Source organism: Colobus angolensis, unplaced genomic scaffold, assembly GCF_000951035.1.
Source record: "Colobus angolensis palliatus isolate OR3802 unplaced genomic scaffold, Cang.pa_1.0 Scaffold15, whole genome shotgun sequence".
NCBI lineage: Eukaryota > Metazoa > Chordata > Mammalia > Primates > Cercopithecidae > Colobus > Colobus angolensis.
Genome location: NW_012114599.1, coordinates 3,654,093 through 3,675,610, shown reverse-complemented (window position 1 = coordinate 3,675,610; position 21,518 = coordinate 3,654,093). Strand labels below are relative to the sequence as shown.

General features: G+C 34.8%; 1 protein-coding gene across 1 annotated transcript in view; it reads right to left on the bottom strand.

The window, feature by feature from the left end:
- SRBD1 (S1 RNA binding domain 1) overlaps positions 1-21,518 on the bottom strand; it is a 238,751-nt gene that overhangs the window by 105,304 nt on the left and 111,929 nt on the right. Inside the window, exon 16 of the mRNA XM_011935886.1 lies at positions 5,317-5,408. Coding sequence (XP_011791276.1) covers positions 5,317-5,408 — 92 coding nt within the window. The remainder of the gene's footprint in view (positions 1-5,316; positions 5,409-21,518) is intronic.

Genomic DNA, 21,518 nt, shown 5'->3' with positions numbered 1-21,518 from the left:
TGGTGAAAGGGTATGTACTTGTAGTTATACGTTAATAAATTACAGAGATCTTATGTATAGTATGATGAAATTAAAATGTAATAAAAACAATAAAACAATAGAATCATGGATAAAAATCTATTCACAATGTTAAACATACACACACACAGACAGACAGACACACACACATATATATATAAACAACCCATGAATAATAAAAATAAAACATGCAGAACAGGGATGAAAGTGGAAATTTTACAGAATTTCACTCTATATACTATAGACTTTTATAAGTACAGTCATCCTGTATCCTTGGGTGACTGGTTCCAGGACCACTGCAGACACCAAAATCTGTGGATGCTCAAGTACTTTACATAAAATGGAGTACCATTTGCATAGAACCTACACACACCCTGCCATATACTTTAAATCACCTATAGGTTACTTATAATACCTAATACAATGTAAATGCTATGTTAATAATTGTTATACTATATTTTCAAATCTATATTATTTTTATTGTTGTATTTTTTTAAAAAATACTTTCAATCCACGGTTGAATCTGTGGGCACGTGCAGAGGGTCAACTGTATTTATCAAATGGCTTTAAAGTTTATTTGCAAAAAAAAAAGAAATACTATGAAAATGCAATTTTAAAAAATTAAAGCAAGGCATATTATAAGCCACAGAAATTGAGAGTTGCATTGTGGTAGGCTACATAGACCAATGAAATGAGAACATAAAGTACATATAGGGATTTTAGTTTTTTTATAAATGCTAATTTATTAAATGGTAACACAGTTCAATGTATAGAGGAAAACAATTAATATGGGATAATAATACAAACAGTTAAGCATTAGAGAAAGAAATTACATTTGATATGCCAAAAGTTGGGGAAGGGATCCCAGACTGAGTAAAGATTATCATCCTAAAAGAGACGCAACCAGAGCTACTTCCTATGGATAAGTGGTTGAGTATATAACTTGCATGCCCACATACAGTAACCTTGAAAGCAACATTTCTCTTCACTTCACAATATGTCTCATATCCAAAGAAAAAGAATGTCATGGGTTTTGGCCTTTCAATTCTATGAAATATCTAGAATCCTAAAGCTTCTGGAGCAAATCAATTTATTTGCTTAAAAGACTATAGTGAACTGTACTCTCTTTAAAATTTGTCTCATCCTGTTATCTAGCAATATTAGACATCTGTATTTTTAAAGTCCAATATTCATCTCATTTTATCCTTCCCCTTGACGTCAAGACAGGAACAGAGGAAAATAAGTAAAATTCTCCCATGTTGTCTTTTTTAGCCAACAACTCCAAATTAGAATTTTTTCGCTATAATGTTTATTAAAATGTAGTTTTAGCAGTCTTGATGCAAATCTATTGTAATCTTGACCCTCTAAGTAATAATTACATTTTTGAACAAGAAGCTGAGAAATATGTTGAACTGAAAAAAATTTTCTGTATCCTCACTGTAATGGAGGTAGACTGAAGGTTACCCAACTAGTATAAACTTTTCAAAATTCATAGATGATGTACCTAAAAAGGGTGACTTTTACTTTATGTAAATATATCTCTAAATAAATAAAATATTTTTTATTTCTCTGAGAATGTTAAACTTTTTCTTCTGTCTTCATCATCTCTATTTCCCCCAAGTAGTTTTTTTCTTCCCTAGTGTATTTTGGCATCTGTTTTTAATATTAATAGTATAAGTTTTCATTACATGTTAGGTGACCTTTGACTGTCCAACAGGGGCAGGATGCTAAAACAATGACATTAAGTGCTTTGCCCAGTGGTAAGGCTTATCAACTATGGCTTTACTTTGGGTGCTCTGGCCATTTCTTTGTGGTACCTCTAATCTCAAGTTTCTTCAATGTTGTTTCTTGTATTGGCAGAGTCCTCTTATCTGCATAGATTTATTCCTCTCTAAGATCTCTACAACTGCATGTAAATATTTCCTCAACTCCCCTTTACTTCAGTAGCATCCCCACTCTCATTTGTAAGCTGTGTCCTCCTTTGTAGAATCCTTCTGTTTAACCCTCTCCAGAGAACAAATCCCCAGTCTTCTGCAAAGGTAGTGAAAAGACAGTTCCTCAACTGTTGTGGAAGGGGATGTTAATTGCTGTTGTTGTTTTATTGAGGTGAAATTCTTGTAACATATAATTAGCTATTTTAAAGTACAGAAATCAGTGGTACTTAGGATACTTGCAATATTGTGCCTCACCACCTCTATCAAGTTCCAAAACATTTTCATTATGCCAAAAGAAAACCCTGTACCCATTAAGTAGTCACTCTCCATTCCTGTCTCTCCCCAGTCCCTGACAACCTCCAGTCAGTTTTCAATCTCTACAGATTTGTCTATTCTGCACATTTCATATAACCATACAATATGTGGTCTTTTGGCATGACATTTTTGAGGTTCACACAGTATTGTAGCATGTACCAGTACTTCATTCTTTTTATGGCTGAATGATATTCCATTGTATGGCTGTACCACATTTTGTTTATTCTTTCATCATGTGAGTTGTTTCCAACTTTTAGCTATTGTAAATAATGCTGCTATAAGCACTTGCATACAAGTATTTTGGCTGAATACCTGTTTTCAATTTTTCTGGGGACATGTGTAGGAGTGAAATTGCTGGGCCTATGTTTAATTTGGTCTCGTTGCTTTTTAAACAGACTTTCAACCAATACTTTCATTTTCAACCCAGCCTCAACCCTCTCAGCATACTTCCAAAGTACCCAGCATCATTTCCTGAACCTATAGGGGTTGCGTGATCCATCCTAGGTTAGTTCCGTATTTTCTACAATGCTGTCTCAGAATTCAACATTCTCAAGTTGACTAGGTGACTTATTGCTCATCTATCCACTTTAAGCTTCAAATCTTCTTGTTGTTGCTATTTGTTCTCCCATTCCTTTTATCTTAGTAGGTTTTATCTTAGCAGGTTTATGCTTTCATTCTATCACGTCATTTTAATCAATTTCAGAAGGAGAGAAGGAATGAAACATACACTCAATCTTCCACTTTAAATCCATAATAAACAGTTTAACATTATCCATCTACTATATCCATGCAATTTAAAGGCCATGTACAATGCATCATGGGGAATATAAGCATATATATAGAAGACAACTTCTGTTTTCAGTAAGCTGATAAACTGGTCAATGAGATGTAGTAATGAGGGTCATTTTCTTACACATGCTTAACACACATATGAATGCTGAAGTTCTGTTATATTCTTATACAGTAAACATTTAGAGGACTGAAAGGTAAAATCCACACCTGAAGGTAGCTCAGATCTCACATAAAGTAAAAAGTCACCCCTGGCATTAATCACCAGGAAAAAGAAAGACTATCAATGAGAAATAGGAATTGAAAAGAAAGTGGACTCTAGAAAACCAAGAGTAGAGACTCCAACCTCTTTGAATATTTGATTCCAGGACCAGACTCAAAAGTGTCTAGGTATATATTAAACATGGTCATTGCCACATAGAAGTGAGCTAAGACACAGAAGGAAGACACAGATACTTAAACTGAATCACACACTGAAGACACAGCAGACTTTGAAATTAGAGTAATTAGAACCATATAATGATTTTCCATTTTATTATCCTCTCTTTTCATGGAATCTTGTTGGAATGTTGTAATTCTGTTTCACCTGTAATACTGTGACAATTATTTACACACATGGGCCAGCGGTTAAGAAGAAACAGCAGTCTCTTCAGCAGTGGGAGGCCTGAGGGATTGTTATCTCTCAGAAAATATGGTCTAAATATTTTTTCCAACACACTATTGGGAGATACCTTCTCAGTGCCAACTTGAGAAATTCTGGATTTTATTTTGTTATAAATGAAAGTGCCCTTTTATCACAGAAATTAGGTACACAAATATGTGCACATTTACTGGTTAAGTGGCCTCTTTAAGCCTTAGTTTCCTATTTTAAAAGTGGGGATAATAATAAATATCTCACAGGGCAATAGAGAGGATAAAATAATCTTGGTAACATCCTACAATGTTTCACATATACTAAGTGCTTAAAAAATTACTATTAGCACATCCCAGTATGACTACTTTTCTATTCCTTCTGCCATTATTATTAAAAGGCAACCACAAAAAGAGTACATGGTGAGGAGACAGAAATCACGCTGAGCTGCTGTGCTAAGAAGCAGCTTCCCAGGAGAAGCAACATTTTTAGCTGGGATTTAAGAAGATGATCATTTTAGAGAGGGAATTATGTCATGAAACAACTGACGGGAAACTACAAGTTCTTTTGGATGTAAGAACACTTTTAGATTTAGATTAATGTAAAAATTTCATATATATCTCTCCAGGTATAAATTTCAAGAACAGCCAATGAAATCTGACGATAATATTTAAGGAAAAAATTAAATAACAGGTCCATTACTAACCAAGTGGTGTAAATATTCACCTATTATACAGAAAAATGCACTGACCTGATCTAACATATTGCTTATGATACCAACTGCTTTCATGAAATGCATCAAAGTATCTTAATTTCTTCACACACAAGATTTTGACTATTCCACATTACAGAAATCAAAGCAATCAAATACAACTAAAATCAAAGCAGGCTGTTTTAAGTAAAACATGATCAAATGACAACTCTATTAGCAAGACGAGAGACTAGTCATTTTGACAAATATTTGGCACTAAACTGAAAGTCTGTGTACATTCATAAATTTGTATTACAAATATTTTGTTACTATATTACTTTTTGCCAACAAAAAGCTTTAATAATATTTTGTAACAATAATAAAAGGTCTTATTGAGACAGAGTCTCACTCTGTCGCCCAGGCTGGAGTGCAGTGGCATGATCTCGACTCACTGCAACCTCTGCATCCTGGGTTCAAGCAATTCGCTGCCTCAGTCTCCTGAGTAGCTTGGATTACAGGAACCTGCCACCATGCCCCACTAATTCTTGTATTTTTAGTAGAGACGGAGTTTCACCATCTTGGCCAGGCTAGTCTTGAACTCCTGCCCTCGTGATTCACTCGCCTCGACCTCCCAAAGTGCTGGAATTACAGGCTTCAGCCACCGCACCCAGTCTATTATTTTTATTACTGAACTCTCTGGCATATAATGTTGCTAAAGACTTTGTGGGTTAACTTTCCACTACAGAATAGTAGTGTTCTTTAAAATAGTACGATATTCTTCCTCTTCTTTTCCGTAATCACTTTCTTTCTAATATGCCAATTCTTATGCATGTAGTGTAACTTTAAATTTTCTTTGATATTTAGAATATTTAGCATGCCACACATGCTGTCCAAAATATCAAAATCACATGTTTTTGTGATGGTTCATAGTTTCTTACCTGCACTTCTCAAATTAGGGTCCAGTCCTGGCATCTCTTTGTTAGCTTCAGGGCTGACACTGTAGATTGATGCTCCTGCTTCACTGACGATACTGAGAAGACAGAAAAAGGGGAATATCATTTTCCAAACTTCCTGCCTGGTCAAAGAAAATAAAGGAATGAAACCAGGAATTACAAGAAAAAAAAAAAAAAAAACAGGGCAAAGTGTTCTCTTCATATCTCAATGATACTGATAGCATCTAATATTTCATTAATATAAAATGATGATGCAGTGTTTGTTTTTTTCACATATGAAATACACAGACTTAAATCCATAATGAATTCAATCATTTGCTTTCTCTGTCACTGGTAACAACAGACGGTTTACAGATTAATACAATGAATACTCTCCCATGATGCCAACTTCAAAATTTTCAGAATGTACTTAGCCTCTCCTGTGTTTATAATCCATATTGACTGACATTTATGATTCTTATCTGGATTAATCATTCTAAGGCATCTTGGAGAGCACATGGACATATGTGTGCATATGTGCACATGCAGACATACAAAGAACCACCATCATAAGCACTGTTATTGTTATTACCTGGTTATAATTTACAACCACAACATGGAAAAAAAGGGAGATCAGACAGGATGTCATCCGACTTTTCAGGAGGGTCTGAAAATCATCATCCTTTCAGTGAACTTAAAGCCTTCCACTCAAGCAGGTGTTAATTCATTTCATCATTTATTTAATCAAATAGTCACACAAATCATTCTCTTTCATTCTCTTCCTTTCTTCTTTGGCTACAAATACCATACAAACTGCAATGAGAATACTGTCTTACAGCTGACATTTGTATGGGGATTGCCATTTGTACAGCTTATCAGAAATTTTTACATTAGAGTTCTCCTTTACGATATGACATGCAAAGAAACATCATCTACTCTAAGTACACACAATACATGTGGCTCTATACCACGTGACCATGTAGGTGTCAATATTCAAAACCAGAAACATATTAGGACTCACTTTTTAATCCACTCTTAGCAACCTCTCTCTTTCTCTGCTCCTCAGTATTTACTTCAATTGTATGAGGCAAATTTAATGGATGACATTTAACATACTGCCCCAATGTAACAACTGAATATTGAGAAGTATAATGTGGAAAAGTTAGTTTGTTATCCCCATCTTTGGAGAATTCTTGAATAAATTTTTATGACAAATGTAAGCCACCATAACTTGAAAAGATTATTCTGGGGAATGTGAGGACTTCTCTTTCTGCAACCAAGATCTACTATCTTAAATTTAAATAGAAAAAAATAAACACTACAACTGAAAAGCAAGCTGCTCATCCTGTTTTTCATCATCACTATCATCGTGATACAATAAGAGCTAACTGAGTGCATATTATACACAAAGCAAAAAAACACTTTACAGACATTACCTCATTTAACAGAGTAGGTTCCATTTTGGGGATAAGTAATAAGCCCAAGATCATATAGCTGGAAAGGAACTGAGTTAGATTTGGAACCTAACCTGCTTGATTTCCAAGTCTGAGCCTTAACTAGCACAACCAGGTAACCCTTAAATAGTTTCTCAAACTCTCAATAAAATGAGAATTCATACTTTTGTGCCAAACAACAAATGCAACATATTTTCTAAGGAAAAGCTATTTTCCTAAACAAAAGATCCAGAGGAACTCATATCTCTCTTCTTTTACCTTTATCTTTGATCAAAAGGTAAAGTGGATTGTTTACTTATCTAAAGCAGAACTTAAGGACATATAGGAGTCAAACATGTTCCATAACTTCAGAGACCAGCTTTAAAATTAAAAGGTAATATTGCTTTTTCTTCAAAATAAGATTTAGATTATGCTTATCTTCTAATAATATAATGATCAAGGAGAAAATGTAATGTTAAATAAAGCTTGTGGTGAAGAAAATGTAGTGTGACATAATAATGTGATGTTAAAACCAACTTAAGAAGTGATTTTTTCAGTTCCATTATAGTAGCATTTCCTAACCGGGGGCCCTTGGACTACTGGGCAGGGAGAGGCAGGATTAATCAGAACTGTACGTAAAATGTTTGTGTTTATATACATTTCTCCCCTAGGAAAACAAGCTCTAGCATTCATTGACTACTTAAAAGAAATTCATGACCCCCCCCAAAAGGTTAAGAAACGCTGCTTAACCCAGGATAAGAATATTTAGCAACTAGCTATGGAAAATTCAGTTTTAAATACAAATCAACATTCAATCTAAGAAAGTCTTTTCTAAAAAGATAGAGTATCCATAAAAGTACAGGCTAGACCTATTATTAAGAGGAAAGAATATTTTTTCAAATATCACCACAGATTTATTTTCTATCATTTCCAGAAGCCTCCAAAGTTACAACAATTTAAATAAAAGGAACTTAAATGGTAAATAAAAATTCCAATTAACTGTGGTTTTTAGCAACCGGGTACCTGAGAATTTGCCGAGCTCTTGGAGGTTATAATTTTCAATAGACTGAGGGAAACTATTGCAAAGGAAAACACTCAGATAATAAATATTCCTCCAAATACCATACTGCCATTTCTTTTAAACAGAGGAATACAAAACAGATGTGACACATTGCACCCAAAGATTTTGGATTAACGTTAATATTAAATCAATACAAAATGTAGTAAATTTCATATGCTTTAGCTACTGAATAGTAAGTGTCTATAAATAGTTCAGTGCTCAGCATAGATCAGAAATCTTAAAAACCTAAATGAACAGAAAAATCTCAACATTGAGTACTTCAATATAAAACCTGTAAGGACCAAAGAAGTATATGTGACAAGAATTCATGAAACAAATCAAACTGAGAGAGGTGATGATTTTTTTCCAGACGTTGTTAAGAACAAAAGCTGTAATACCCTCCCTTTTTCATTCCTATTTAAGAGTTCAAGAACAGACACTTGCCAAAAGTATACTAGATTTACAAAAACACTTTCTGTTTGATGGGAAATTTTCCAATAAATTATTGGGAAATTATTCCAATTATCTCTAATATATTTTGAAGAAAGCAAAAAAGAACTTTATATAAAATTCATATATCTAACGATTTAATATTACATTTCATGAAACAAATTTCTCACCAGTACAAACAAATTAGGCTCAAAATTCTAGCAATTTGATTCTTTTATGTATTTTGCCATGAAGCAGATAAGACTGAGCAGAATTTATTATTTTGGGGGATTTTAACTGCCACAGTTGTAATTCAACTCATTATTTACAGATTATTACAGTACTCAGAAGGTCCTTCAAATTGCTATAGTTGAGACCTTCACCCAAACCAATACATTAGCATTTCAAGTTTTAGATATAAGAAAGTACACTTCAGAAGCTACCACTGAATTTACATTTTACCAGATCTATAATATGACAATTCTCTATAATTGATAATTAAAAAGAGATTTTATTTAATTAAACACTATTTTTAGGATTTTTATTTTAAGGAAACAAACCACACACTTATAAACCAAAAAGCAAATAAAGTACTCACAATATCAATGCATTCACTTTCATATTTTTTGACAAAAACCTTATGAGTTAAAAATGCTGTTTTATTTAATTAATTTATTTTTTTGAGACAGTCTCTTGCTCTGTTGCCCAGACTGGAGTGCAATGGCGCGATCTCAGTTCACTACGACCTCCACCTCCCAGGTTCAAGTGATTCTCCTGCCTCAGCCTTCCAAGTAACTGGGATTATAGGCGCCCACCACCATGCCTGGCTAATTTTTGTATTTTTGGTAGAGACGGGATTTCGCCATGTTGGTCAGGCTGATCAGAATCCCTGACCTCAGGTGATCCACCCGCCTCAGCCTCCCAAAGTGCTGGGATCACAGGCATGAGTCACCATGCCTGGCACAAAAATGCTAAGTTTTATCTTAGGTAAAATTCAATGGTGTTACTTACATAAAGCGAATCATTAATCAATATAATTTGTTTTCTTTATAAAAGATATATGTTTAAACAATAGAATTGATATCGCTACAGTTTACAAGTCTTTTCTACCATGACAGATTGCATATTGATGGACCTTTTAAAACTAGGTTTCCTAAAACATTTCTTACAGTGACTATTCATTCTGACAGTAAGGAATGTTATTATCATTATTATATTTTGCCAAATTGAGACGAGAAAGTGAGATTATTTCCATGAGAAAGAAAAACTAGTTTTTTTTTTTTTAAGTTATTGGGCTAACAGTTTTCACATTCATTTATAAGATTTCATGAAGACTCTGCATGAATTTCTTTTCTTCCCATTTCTCAAGTATGTAAATAACTTGGTTTTTCTGATTTTAAAAAAAAATTACATGCTTTCTTATGTTAACAGAAGAATTTAATTTAAAGGTAATTTGCTTAAATAAAAATGCAGTTATTTAGTAAGATACCAAAAATCAACTGGGATACAATTTCTCAGTACTGACTGATATGTTTTTAATTCTTTGCAAAAGTATATTAGAATTCTTCAAGCTCTACAAATATCTAGCATCTTCCTCTTTTCCTTCCTTCTGCCTATCAAAAACAAATGTATTAAAAAGCTACTATGGCAAATGCCTAGCTCATCTCAAAGTTTTAAAAATAATTTATCTAAAAAACATTCTTCCAATTTGTCAGACTGAGAAACGTTATCATGAGAGGTTAAATGACTTGCACTAGGTTTCTCAACAAGTAATAGAAAGCACTAAAAACATGAACCAACATTAATCTTAATTATTTGCAGATGAGATAACCTGTTCTGAAGTATCAAAAGAATAGCTGTTTGTATTTTAGGGATAGGAGACAAGGCCAAAAACTAAACTACCACAAATAATAAGGGCTCTAAGATTTAATGCTTAAAGGGTACAGCTTACTGCTAAGAAAATATCAAAGCAATTTTAAATTCTTTTATTTAATGATGAATTATCATTTCAGGGATTCTCAAATGAGCAATATCTAGTCACCTTAAAAACTTAGGTAGGGCCGGCACGGTGGTGCACGCCTGTAATCTCACCACTTTGGGAGGCCCAGGTGGGTGGATCACCTGAGGTCAGGAGTTCAAGACCAGCCTGACTAACATGGCGAATCTGGATCTCTACTAAATACAAAAAAAAAAAAAAAAATTAAAAAAAATTAAGCTGAGCGTGGTGGTGCGTGCCTGTATTCCCAGCTACTCAGGAGGCTGAGGAAGGAGAATTGTTTGAATCTGGGAGGTGAAGGTTGCAGTGAGCCAAGATTGTGCCATTGCAATCCATCCTGGGCAACAAGAATGAAACTCCATCTCAAAAAAAAAAAAAGAAAAAACTTAGGTAATCTAGTGAAGAGGACATAGGGAAACAAGTAGAATCATGCCCTGTCAAAGACTTTCAAACTGTAGAACTCTTGGATGGTAAATTGAAAATCAGATCAAAAATCACAAAAATGTACATTCTCTCTGAACAAGCTATTATATTTTTAACAATGTATGTGAATGAAATGTAAAAATTCAAAAAAATTAAACCGCACTATTTATGATAGCACAACTGTGACTGAAACAAAGTGAAAAAAATGCCTATCATTAAAGGGTTCATTTAATTATACTGTCATTAGAAATTATTATTATTAAACATTTTTATCCTATGTAAAATATTTATGATAAATTATTAAGTTAAAACTGGGTAAAAGAAAAAAACAGAAGGCTTATGTAATATGTTAATAGTATTTAAACATGTATTATTACTTTAATTGTATTCTTGTTTCTTTTTTTCTAGCAATAACCATGTAATACTCATATGTAATCAGAAAAGGTTTAAAATGTAAGAACAATTATTAATTGGACAGGGAATCATATCAGATAATGGCCAACTTTTTTTTAATCTACCAAACTTTCTTTTAAAGTTATTGTGAACTTAAATCTGGGTAAACATTATCATTTGTTTGTAGAAGATCTCAAGCAATGACATTTTATGATATCATTATGATAATACAAAAGAAAGATAGCTAAGCAGAAAAGTTCTGCAAGAATAAGTTCTCAACTTTTACACATAGGCCATTATAAGAAGCAAATGAATGATTAAAAAATCTTATAAGAAAATACATATTATAACATCCTAAAATTTCACTTGGTCCTTGCCCTCTTGAATTTTACTTGGCCTCCCAAGTTATCCTTCATGATCACTAAGGCATAAATCAGCTCACTATCTACGATATAAAAGATGTGAGGTGACACAGCAGTATGCCAGGAAAGTAGTATGTATGAAAAAATACTAAGGGCAAAATATGGTGAGGCAGAAAAAGAGAAAGAAAACACACAACCTCCTTATTTCAAATACCAAAGGAGTTTACCTTTGGATACGTAACACTAGCACCATCTGGTGGAGGACAAGTTAGAAGCAATTCTTCAATTACCAGTGTTTTGTTTTTGTTTTTCTAAGTTTGTTATGTTTCAAAAAAGATGATCATTTTCCACAGAGAACAACTCTAGCAGTGGTACAGTTATCACACAAAGGATCCATACCAAGCCTTGGAGAATACAAAAAGTCTAACAACCAGAGGATCTAAGCATACTCCCAGATGGACATCCTATCATATCTTAGCTACAGATCAATCTTTCAAAAGAACAGAATTCTCTTGGCTACTTCTCTTTTGGTGCCCCATACCACAGTGATGAAAAGAACACTTTACAACCACAAAAGAAACCTAAAATGGACAGATCCGAATTACCAACTAAAAAGCAGAGCTTTAATTTGGACTTTGGGGTTCCAAACTTCACAGAGATGACAAGCTCAATGGTACCTTCAAATGTCATCATGGGGAAAAGCAAATCAACAAACTGAAGGAAAAAGAAGATGGAAAGTTTGTCTCCTATTTGTAGATTAAGTCCCTCTACTAAGGCGGAAGAAATTTCGACAAAGAATGGCATGAGCAGAAATTGTCGTTTCCCATTACCTTCCACAGTAAGCATCTCACTCTCTCTCTCTTCCCTCCCTCCCCGCATTCTGCTTTTCTTGTTCAAAATCCCTCTTTTATCTTTTTTCTCCACCTGTATCTGATACCAACATAAAGCTGTTATAAGTACTGCATGGCACCACTAAGGGAACTGAAGAAAAAAACTGCCACACGACCAACTACAAGACCTGCTGCATAAGTGGCATTAGACTACGCAAGAGGCAAGGGCCTGGTTGACTCTGGGACAGGAAAAGCAGGCTCACAGAGAGGAAGGAACAATAACTGTGGAAGAAACCGTTATTTGCAACAGTACTATAAACATTCCAGGTCCACCGCTAACAAGATACAAAACCTAAGGGGGCAGGGAATAAATACTGTTCTAATTTTATAATTTAAATGTTCTTTGCTCAACATTTTGAAATGTATTGGCTTAAAAAACATAGTATGTCAACCCACCTGCCATCTCCCCAAAACACCGAAAAGTTGCTTCTACTGATTCTTGCAGTTAACTCCAAAATTATCAATTTCTTATGTACTCAAATTTGCATTTACTCATATAATACCAGATTATTTGCATTTGTTTATACTTTTCAAGTGCAACTTCATTCAGATACAAGTTGCACAGAGAATTCTGAAGTTTTCTTAACAAAAAGTTTGCTTTATTTACTCTTCTACTGCTCCTATGTCTTGTTTTTTTATTTTTAGCTTAAATGCATCTGTGGGAGTTTGTCCAGTAATAAATATGAGAAGTTCAGATTGCTATGGAATAGATTTTTTAGAATAAAATATATTGCAAATTATTCTACTCCATCATTATCTAATAACATAAGAGAGAATTAGCCAACTTTGAGAATATTCTAGTATTTTGCTATATTTTCCCAATAATACTATTAAAAGCATTAAAAAAGAATGATAACAGAAAAGAAAATCCCAAATAAACAGGAAAAAAAAGCAAAAGGAAAGAACAGTAAGAAGTAAATAATAATTAAAAAGAGAAAGACAGAAGCAGAGATATACTTTGCCAGCAACAAACAGCCCAGTTCTTCTCTACCTATAGTTGAATATAGTTTTGGAAATAACAATGGTTTCTGCTATATTCACTAATGTTTCTATACTGTACTGTTAACATCTCAGTGAACTCCGCTAACAAATGACATACATTCATGATGCCATTCCTCACCCCTCCCTTTCTCCCTTCTCTTACATTTGTTTATCCCTCTCCCCATGAACTCTACTTCCCTCTGTACTTACACCTCAGCAGGAGTCACCACTATCCAGTTAAAGGAGACCCTATCTACAAACTTCATCTAACATACTCACCACCCAGTCACTGCCAGTTTGGATCTTGAAGCTCTATTCTGGAGTAGCCTCAACTTTTAAAATTTCTGTTGGCCACACAGCTAATGCTGAAAAAAAAAAAAATCCTGAAAACACATGCTATGTACAGATCAGCCTCTTTCCTAATCATGGTTTTTAAAGTACACTGAACAGATGGAGGGAAAGAATGAGTTGCTCAGTTCAGCCGGCTGCTCCATTTACTTCTTTATCTATAGTCAGATCTTTACTTTTTTGGGATCACTGCACATTTCTGACTCTGCTATATTACACTGTGTAAATATTTAGGAGACATAATTCCTTTCAGGGATCTAAACTTCTACTGTCGTTATGGCAAATGAACCTGTTTATGCTACGTTCATTAACTAACAGCAAGCCTAAAAGAACACAGGAATTTACCAACATATGGTACACAAACATCACAATCATAAAGCTTCTCACAGGGACATATCAAGAACATGAAAGGCCAGTTTATTTTTACTCTCATTGCCCTATAATTTCCTTTAACTGTACTAGAACAGTCCTTAATTCAAACCTTTCCTGCAGTTACAGGAACAGGGTAGACTGAATGTACATAAATGGTACCAAAAACAACCCATACTTCCATTTAACTTTCCTTGAATCTAGAGCAGTAATTCTCAAACTGCAGCCTACATCAGAATTAGCTGGAGGGTTTGATACAGACTGCTGGGCCGCACCCCCCCCAGTTTCTACTTCACTGTGGCTGAGAATTTGCATTTCTAAGAAGTTCACTGGTGAATTAGATACTTCTGGTCCTGGGACTACTCTTTTTAAGGTTTGTTGAGGTATAATTTACATTGCATAAAATTCACCCATGTTAAGTGTATATAATTCAATGACTTTTAATAAATGTTGTACAACCATCACCAAAATTCAATTTCATATTAATTTTTTTTAAGAAACTGCCAGCCGGGAGTGGTAGCTCACTCCTGTAATCCCAGCACTTTCCCAGCACTTTGGGAGGCTGAGGTGGGCAGATCATGAGGTCAGGAGTTCAAGACCAGCCTGACCAACATGGTGAAACCCCATCTCCACTAAAAATACAAAAATCAGCCGGACATGGTGACACACACCTGTAATCCCAGCTACTTAGGAGGCTGAGGTGGGAGAATTGCTTGAGATCGCACCACTGCACTCCAGCCTGGGTGACAGAGTGAGATTCCGTCTCAAAAAAGAAAACTGCCTAGGTGCAATGAATGAAGGCTCCAGTTTGTTCATATCCTTGACAATACTTGTTATTTGTCTGTCTTTTTAGTATAGCTATTTTAGTGGTTATGAAGTGGTATCTACTTATAATTTTACCTATATTTCTTTAATCATTAATGATGCAAATCATTTACTCAATGTGCTTATTGGCCTTTTCTAATCTTCTTTAGTAAAATATCTATTCTGCCCATTTTTAATCGGTTTGTCTCCTTACTAGTGAGTCATAAGTGTTCTTTCTGTATTCTAACTACAAGTCTTTTATCAGATACAATATTTGCAATTATTTTCTCCCAATTTTGGTTTATCTTGTCATTCTCTTAATGGTTTTCTGAAACACAAAGTTGTGTGTGCTCATTTTTATTTTTGAAAATTACTTGATACATAACTGTTCATATCCTTGGGGTATTTTTGGGGTACATGTGGTAATTAGATACCTGTATATAATGTGTAATGATCAAATCAGGGTATAAGTGGGATATCTGTCACATCAAACATCTATTTTTCTTCGTGTTGAGAACATTACAATTCTCTTCTATTTAAAAATATATGATGAATTACTGTTAATTTCCCCACTGTACTACTGAATACTAGAACTGATTCCTTCTGTATAACTTCTTCATGCCCCCAACTCTAGTGACTACCATTCTAATCTCTATCTCCACGAGGTCAACTTTTTTGTCTCCCACATATGAGCGAGAACATGCAATACCTGTCTTTCCGTGTCTGGCTTATTTCAGTTAGCATAATGGCCTCCAGTTCCATCCATGTTGCTGCAAATGACAGGGTTTCATTCTTTTTTATGGTTGAATAATATCCCATTGTGTATACATAACACATTTTCTTTATCTATTCATCAGTTGACAGATACTTAGATTGATTCCATATCTTGGCTAATGTGAATAGTGTTGCAATAAACATGGGAGTACGGTATCTCTTCAATATACTGAGTTCCTTTCTTTTGGATATATACTCAGTAGTGGGATTGCTGACTTATATGGCAGTTCTATTTTTAGTTTTTTTTTTAGAGAACCTGCATAGCGTTTTCCACAATGGCTACACTACTTTACCTTCCCACCAACAGTGTATGAGTGTTCCCATTTCTCCACATCCTCTCCAGCATTTATTTTTTACCTTTTTGATAACAGTTATTCTAACTGTGGTGAAATGACAGCTCATTGTGGTTTTGATTTTCATTTCCTTGATGATTAGTGATGCTTAGCATTTCTTTAATATATCTAGTGGTTATTTGTATGTCTTCCTTTGAGAAATGTTTGTACAGGTCTTTTAACTATTTCTTAATCACAGTATTTGTGGGTTTTCTTTTGCTACTGAGTTGTTTCACTTCCTTATATGTTCTAGTTATTAATCCCTTTGTGATAGTTTGCAAATAATTTCTCCCATTCAGTAGGCTGTTTCTTCACTTTCTTGATTGTCTCCTTTGTTGTGCAGAAGCTCTTTAGCTTGATGTAATCCCATTTGTCTATTTTTGCTTTGTCTGTGCTTCTGAGGTCTTAGCCCAAAAATCTTTCCCCAGACCACTGTTCTGCAGCATTTCCCCCCTCATTGTTTTCTTTTAGTAGTTTTATAGTTTCAGGTCTTACATTTAAGTCTTTAATCCATTTTTAGTTAATTTTTATATATGGTAAAAAATTGGGATCTAGTTCCATTCCTCTGCACATGGATATCCAGTTTTCCCAGCATCATTTATTAAAGAGGCTGTTCTTTCCCCAATGTGTATTCTTGGCACCACTGTCAAAATGAGTTGGCTCCACGTGTACAGATCTATTTCTGGGTTCTCTCTTCTGTTCCATTGGTCTATGTGTCTGTTTTTATGCTAGTATCATGCTGTTTTGGTTATAATAGCTTTGTAGTATACTTTGAAATCAGGTAGTGTGATGCCTCCAGCTTTGTTTCGCTCAGGGTTGCATTAGCTATTTGGGGTCTTTTGTTGTTTCATTTGAATTTTTAGAATTTTTTTTCTACTTCTATGAAGAATGTCACTGGTATTTTGACAGCTATTGCATTGAATCTGTAGATCACCTTGGGTAGTAAAGATATTTTAACAATATTAATCCTCCCAACCTATGAGCATGGAATATTATTCCAACTTTCTGTCCTCTTTAATTTCTTTCACCAGTATTTTATACTTTTCCTTGGAGAAATCTTTCACTTCTTTGGTTAATTTTATTCTGTGTGTGTGTGTGTGTGTGTGTGTGTGTGGTTATTCTGTGTGTGGTGTGTGTGTGTGTAGCTATTATAAATGAGACTGCTTTCTTGATTTATTTTCTAGATTGCTGCTAGTATATATAAACCATATTGATTTATTTTTATTTTTATTTTTTTTTAAAGACAAGGTCTGGCTCTGTCGCCCAGGCTGGAGTGCAGTGGCACAACCACGGCTCACTACAACTTCCACCTCCCACGCTCAAGCCATCCTGCCACCTCAGCCTCCCAAGTAGCTGGGACTATAAGCACATGCCATCATGCCCAGCTAATTTTTTTGTAGAGACTGGGTTTCACCATGTTGCCTACGCTGGTCTCGAAATCATGAGCTCAAGCAATCCACCCGCTTTGACCTCCCAAAGTGCTGGGATTACACAGGCGTAAGCCACCACAGCTGGCCAACAATACTGATTTTCATATGTTGATTTTGTATTCTGCAACTTTACTGAATTCATTTATCACTTCTAAGAGTTTTTTGGTGGAGTCTTTAGGTTTTTAAAATAAAAGATCATGTTGTCTGCAAACAAGGATAATATGACTTCTTCCTTTCTAATCTGGATGCTCTTTATATCTTTCTCTTGCCTAATTGCTCTGGCTAGGTCTATGTTGAATAGATGTGGGAAAGTGGGCATACTTATCTTGTTCTGGATCTTAGTAGAAAGGCTTTCAGTTTTTCCCCATTCCGTATATTAGCTGTGGGTTTGTCATACATGGACTTTATCATGTTGAGGTATGTTCCTTCTCTACCCCAATTTGTTGAGAGGTTTCATCATGAAGGTACACTGGATTTTACCGAATGCTTTTTCAGCATCTACTGAAATGATCATATGGGTTTTTGTCCTTGATTCTGTTGATATGATGTATCACATTCACTGACTTGCACACATTGAACCATCCTTGCATACTTGGGATGAATCTCACTTGAAACACAAAACTTTTTAATTTTAAAAAAAAAAATTAATTTTTAATTTAAAATATTTTTAGACAAGATATCACTCTGTCACCCATGCTGGAGTACAGTGGCATGATCACGGCTCACTGCAGCCCCAAACTCCTGGGTTCAAAAAATATTCTTGCCTTGGCCTCCCAAAGTGCTGGGATTACAGGCATAAGCCACTGTACCCAGCAAAAGTTTTTAATTTTGATGAAGTCTAGGACCACACTCTGAGAATCACTAGAATCACTGTTCTAAAGCCTCAAAAACTCAAAAGAAATATGAAGCCCTTGAAAAATGTGAAAGCTTAAGAGTTTTCCATCTGTACAATATATAAATATTTCTCATAGCTTCAACTTTTCTGTTTTGTTTTAGCAAAGCCTATCATAACTGGCATCCTAAATGTATTAGCCCTTTTTATAAAGAAAAGAAAACTTGTAACTGACTTTAATACATTATGGAATAAATAAATCTATTTTAATTTATTTCAGCTTCAGATGGGCCTGAGCTATCCCCTAGGAAGACTGGATGGAGTGTTCATACTAAAGAATATGGATTGCTGTGCCAGTGTTTTCAGAATCACTGGTCAGTCCTATGGCTTTTGACATCCTACTTATGAAAAATATAAGAAATATGTCTACTTTACAAATTAATAAGAAAGATAAATGGTGCACTGTGGTAAAGATTACAGAGAACAAGCATATCATCTTAAAAATATATTTGATATATCTTGGCATTTTTGCCTAATTTGATTAGTCATTTTCACTTTAGAGCCATTTAAAATAATTTACATGCCAATTCAGCCCTTTCTTTGTTGAAAATCTATTGTACTTCAAATTAAGAGGAACCAAAGATGGCAGCTAAAGTTCAAATCTTGTCTTATACCATAATTAGCAACGGTATGAAATATACTTCAACAAATGTAAAACATGTTTGTTTCAGGTCAAAGTATTATTAAGGTTGTTCATTTCCAAGGTGAAACCCAAAATAATGCATGGTTTTTCCTTAGTGATTATCCACTTCCAAAAAGTAAATCCAAAGAGGAGGAGGCTTATATGAATGCTATTTCTCTAACCTAAGACATATATTCTGTGATTCTTTGGAAAAACTGTTCTAATAAGAAGAATCCAGTTAAAAGATAAAGACAGTTTAAATTTGCAACAAGAATCCTTCTTTATGTAATTCAAGTCAGTCTAGCTAGCCTAAGCAAGAAGCTTTCTTTACTGAAGAACTACTAAGCTTCTACTACAAAATATTTCCAAATATTTATGTTCCAATTCATGGATCTTATTGATAACATAAAAGTCATTAGTCCTCATTGCCTTCTAATTGCTCAAGATGGATTTTACATATCTACTGGTCTTCACAAATTATCTACTAGTCTTCACAAATTACACTATAAGGAACAAGCCTGTTGGCCAATCTTCATTCTCCCTTTTCCATATGCCACTTAAAGCCACTTGAGAAAAAGCTTTCCAAAGTGATGCCAGAGGATGTAGCTTCACATCTGACCCACAATCTTTCAACATGGTCTGGTTCCCAAAAAATGACTTTTAGGGCATTTTTTCATCCAATCTTTTTATGTTTTTTTTGCAATTCAAAAAGATTAGAGTCACTGGAGTTTCTTTTCCAAATTACACCAAATTAGACTATCACCATCTCTGTGATGTAATCAGACTTGAGATTCAAGACAAAGATTAACATATTAGAAATAGAGGAAATAGTTTACTCAATAGCATACAGCCAATTATAATTTAACCATAATATTAAAAGGTAATAATATGCAAAATAATAATACTTTTTTACATCTTCCTTTTTCACCAGAGTTCAATTTCCTTCCTTAAACAGGCAGCTATCAATTACTAGAAGGAAAAAACTTATCACTTATCAAGTAAACACTTCTCCTGTCTTTCATTACTAATCAATCATCTAGACTTAGAACATTTAGATGGCTCAAGAGGGAAAAGGGAAAAGGAAGCAGCAAGGACCTTAAACAGGAAGTCTTATGCCTGGCAGTTTTAGATTTGATGGTCATCAGTGTGCACATGTGTATGACATATGATCGTAACAGAAGCTCATCGTCAAAAATCTGCAATTTCCTAGTGAAGTTTTTAATAAAAATGAGGAGTAAGGATGGGAACACCCCGCCAACCCTCATTATTATCTAGTGAAGTCCAGAAAATAATCACTAAAACCTTTACTTCTACAAAGATCAAGTTAGTATCACACCAAATAGGTGCAAAGGAGAATAAGGACACATAAACACAACTGAACCTTCTACACAAAACCTGTGGTGCACTCTCAAAAATAATTGAACTGTACCACTTCAGCAATTCATCCATCTATGAACAAATGCCCTCAGCCTATTCCTGAGAAAGGAAAAAAATCAGTTATATTTGTCTTCATCTTGTCTGAAAATCTTGACATTTTTCAGCAAGTAAAGGTTCCAAATGGCAGGTGTCAGGATGTCTTAACTTCACATGTGGTGCTAGAAGGCAGAAAAAGCAGCAGCAGCATGTGGTCATGTCAGGGCCACAAAAAAGCTGCCTAGAAGAGCACATTCCGAAAAGAGCAAACCTCAGACTCAGTTAAATCAATCTAGTGCTAGATGCCACTATCAGAACAAAGCTGTGGTGCCAAGGATTAGCTGCCCAGAGAAACATTCAACTCAAGGCTCTCACGTAAGGGAAAATAGCTGAGCACAATGACACCTGTCCATATCCTGTGTGTATAATTGGGTCAAACGGCAGAGGAGAAAATGGCCACCAAATTCTTTGTTTAGTCTACAAATTAGTATAATTTTCTCAAGGTCCTTTTCAGTTATTCTAAAGTAAGATGAATCTCCTGCATTTGCACAATACTTAAGAGTTTCCTGAAGTGTTTTAGGATCTACTAACTCAAACCCATTTTAATATTTACAGCTTTATCAAGAAGTCAGGAGCATAAGTAAGCTCCTCATATTTGGAGTAAGAGAGACCTGAAGAGTTAAATAATCAGACCAAAATAATCTAAAACCAAGACTTACATCCTCTGCCTAATCCTCTCCTTTCAGTCATCTTTTCACTGGTTTTCTCAATAATAAGAAAGCTTTGGAGGCTTTTAAAAGTTGTTTGTGAATGTCAGTCAATTATCATTTTTGTTCCCAGAGGTTAACATAATTAGCATGATAGTATACTTTGTTGCTCCTCAGACCTGAGTGTGGGGAAAAGAAAGAGATCAGCCTGTTACTGTGTCTATATAGAAGGAAGTAGACATAAGAGACTCCATTTGGCTCTGTATTTGAGATGCTGTTAATCTGTGACCCTACCCCCAACTTTGTCCTTGCAAGAGACATGTGCGAAAGTGATTTAAGGTTAAAAGGATATTGGGCTGTGCAGGATGTGTCTTTGGTAAATAAATACCTGAAGGCAGCTTGCTAGTTAAAAAATCCTGCCCCTCCCTGGGCAATGGAACATCTCCGGGTAATACCCATTGTGTGCCTTGTTTACTGAGTAAGGAGAAAACGCCTTTAGGAATAAGGTGGGACTTGCTGGAATAAGGTGGGACTTGCTGGAGCAATACTG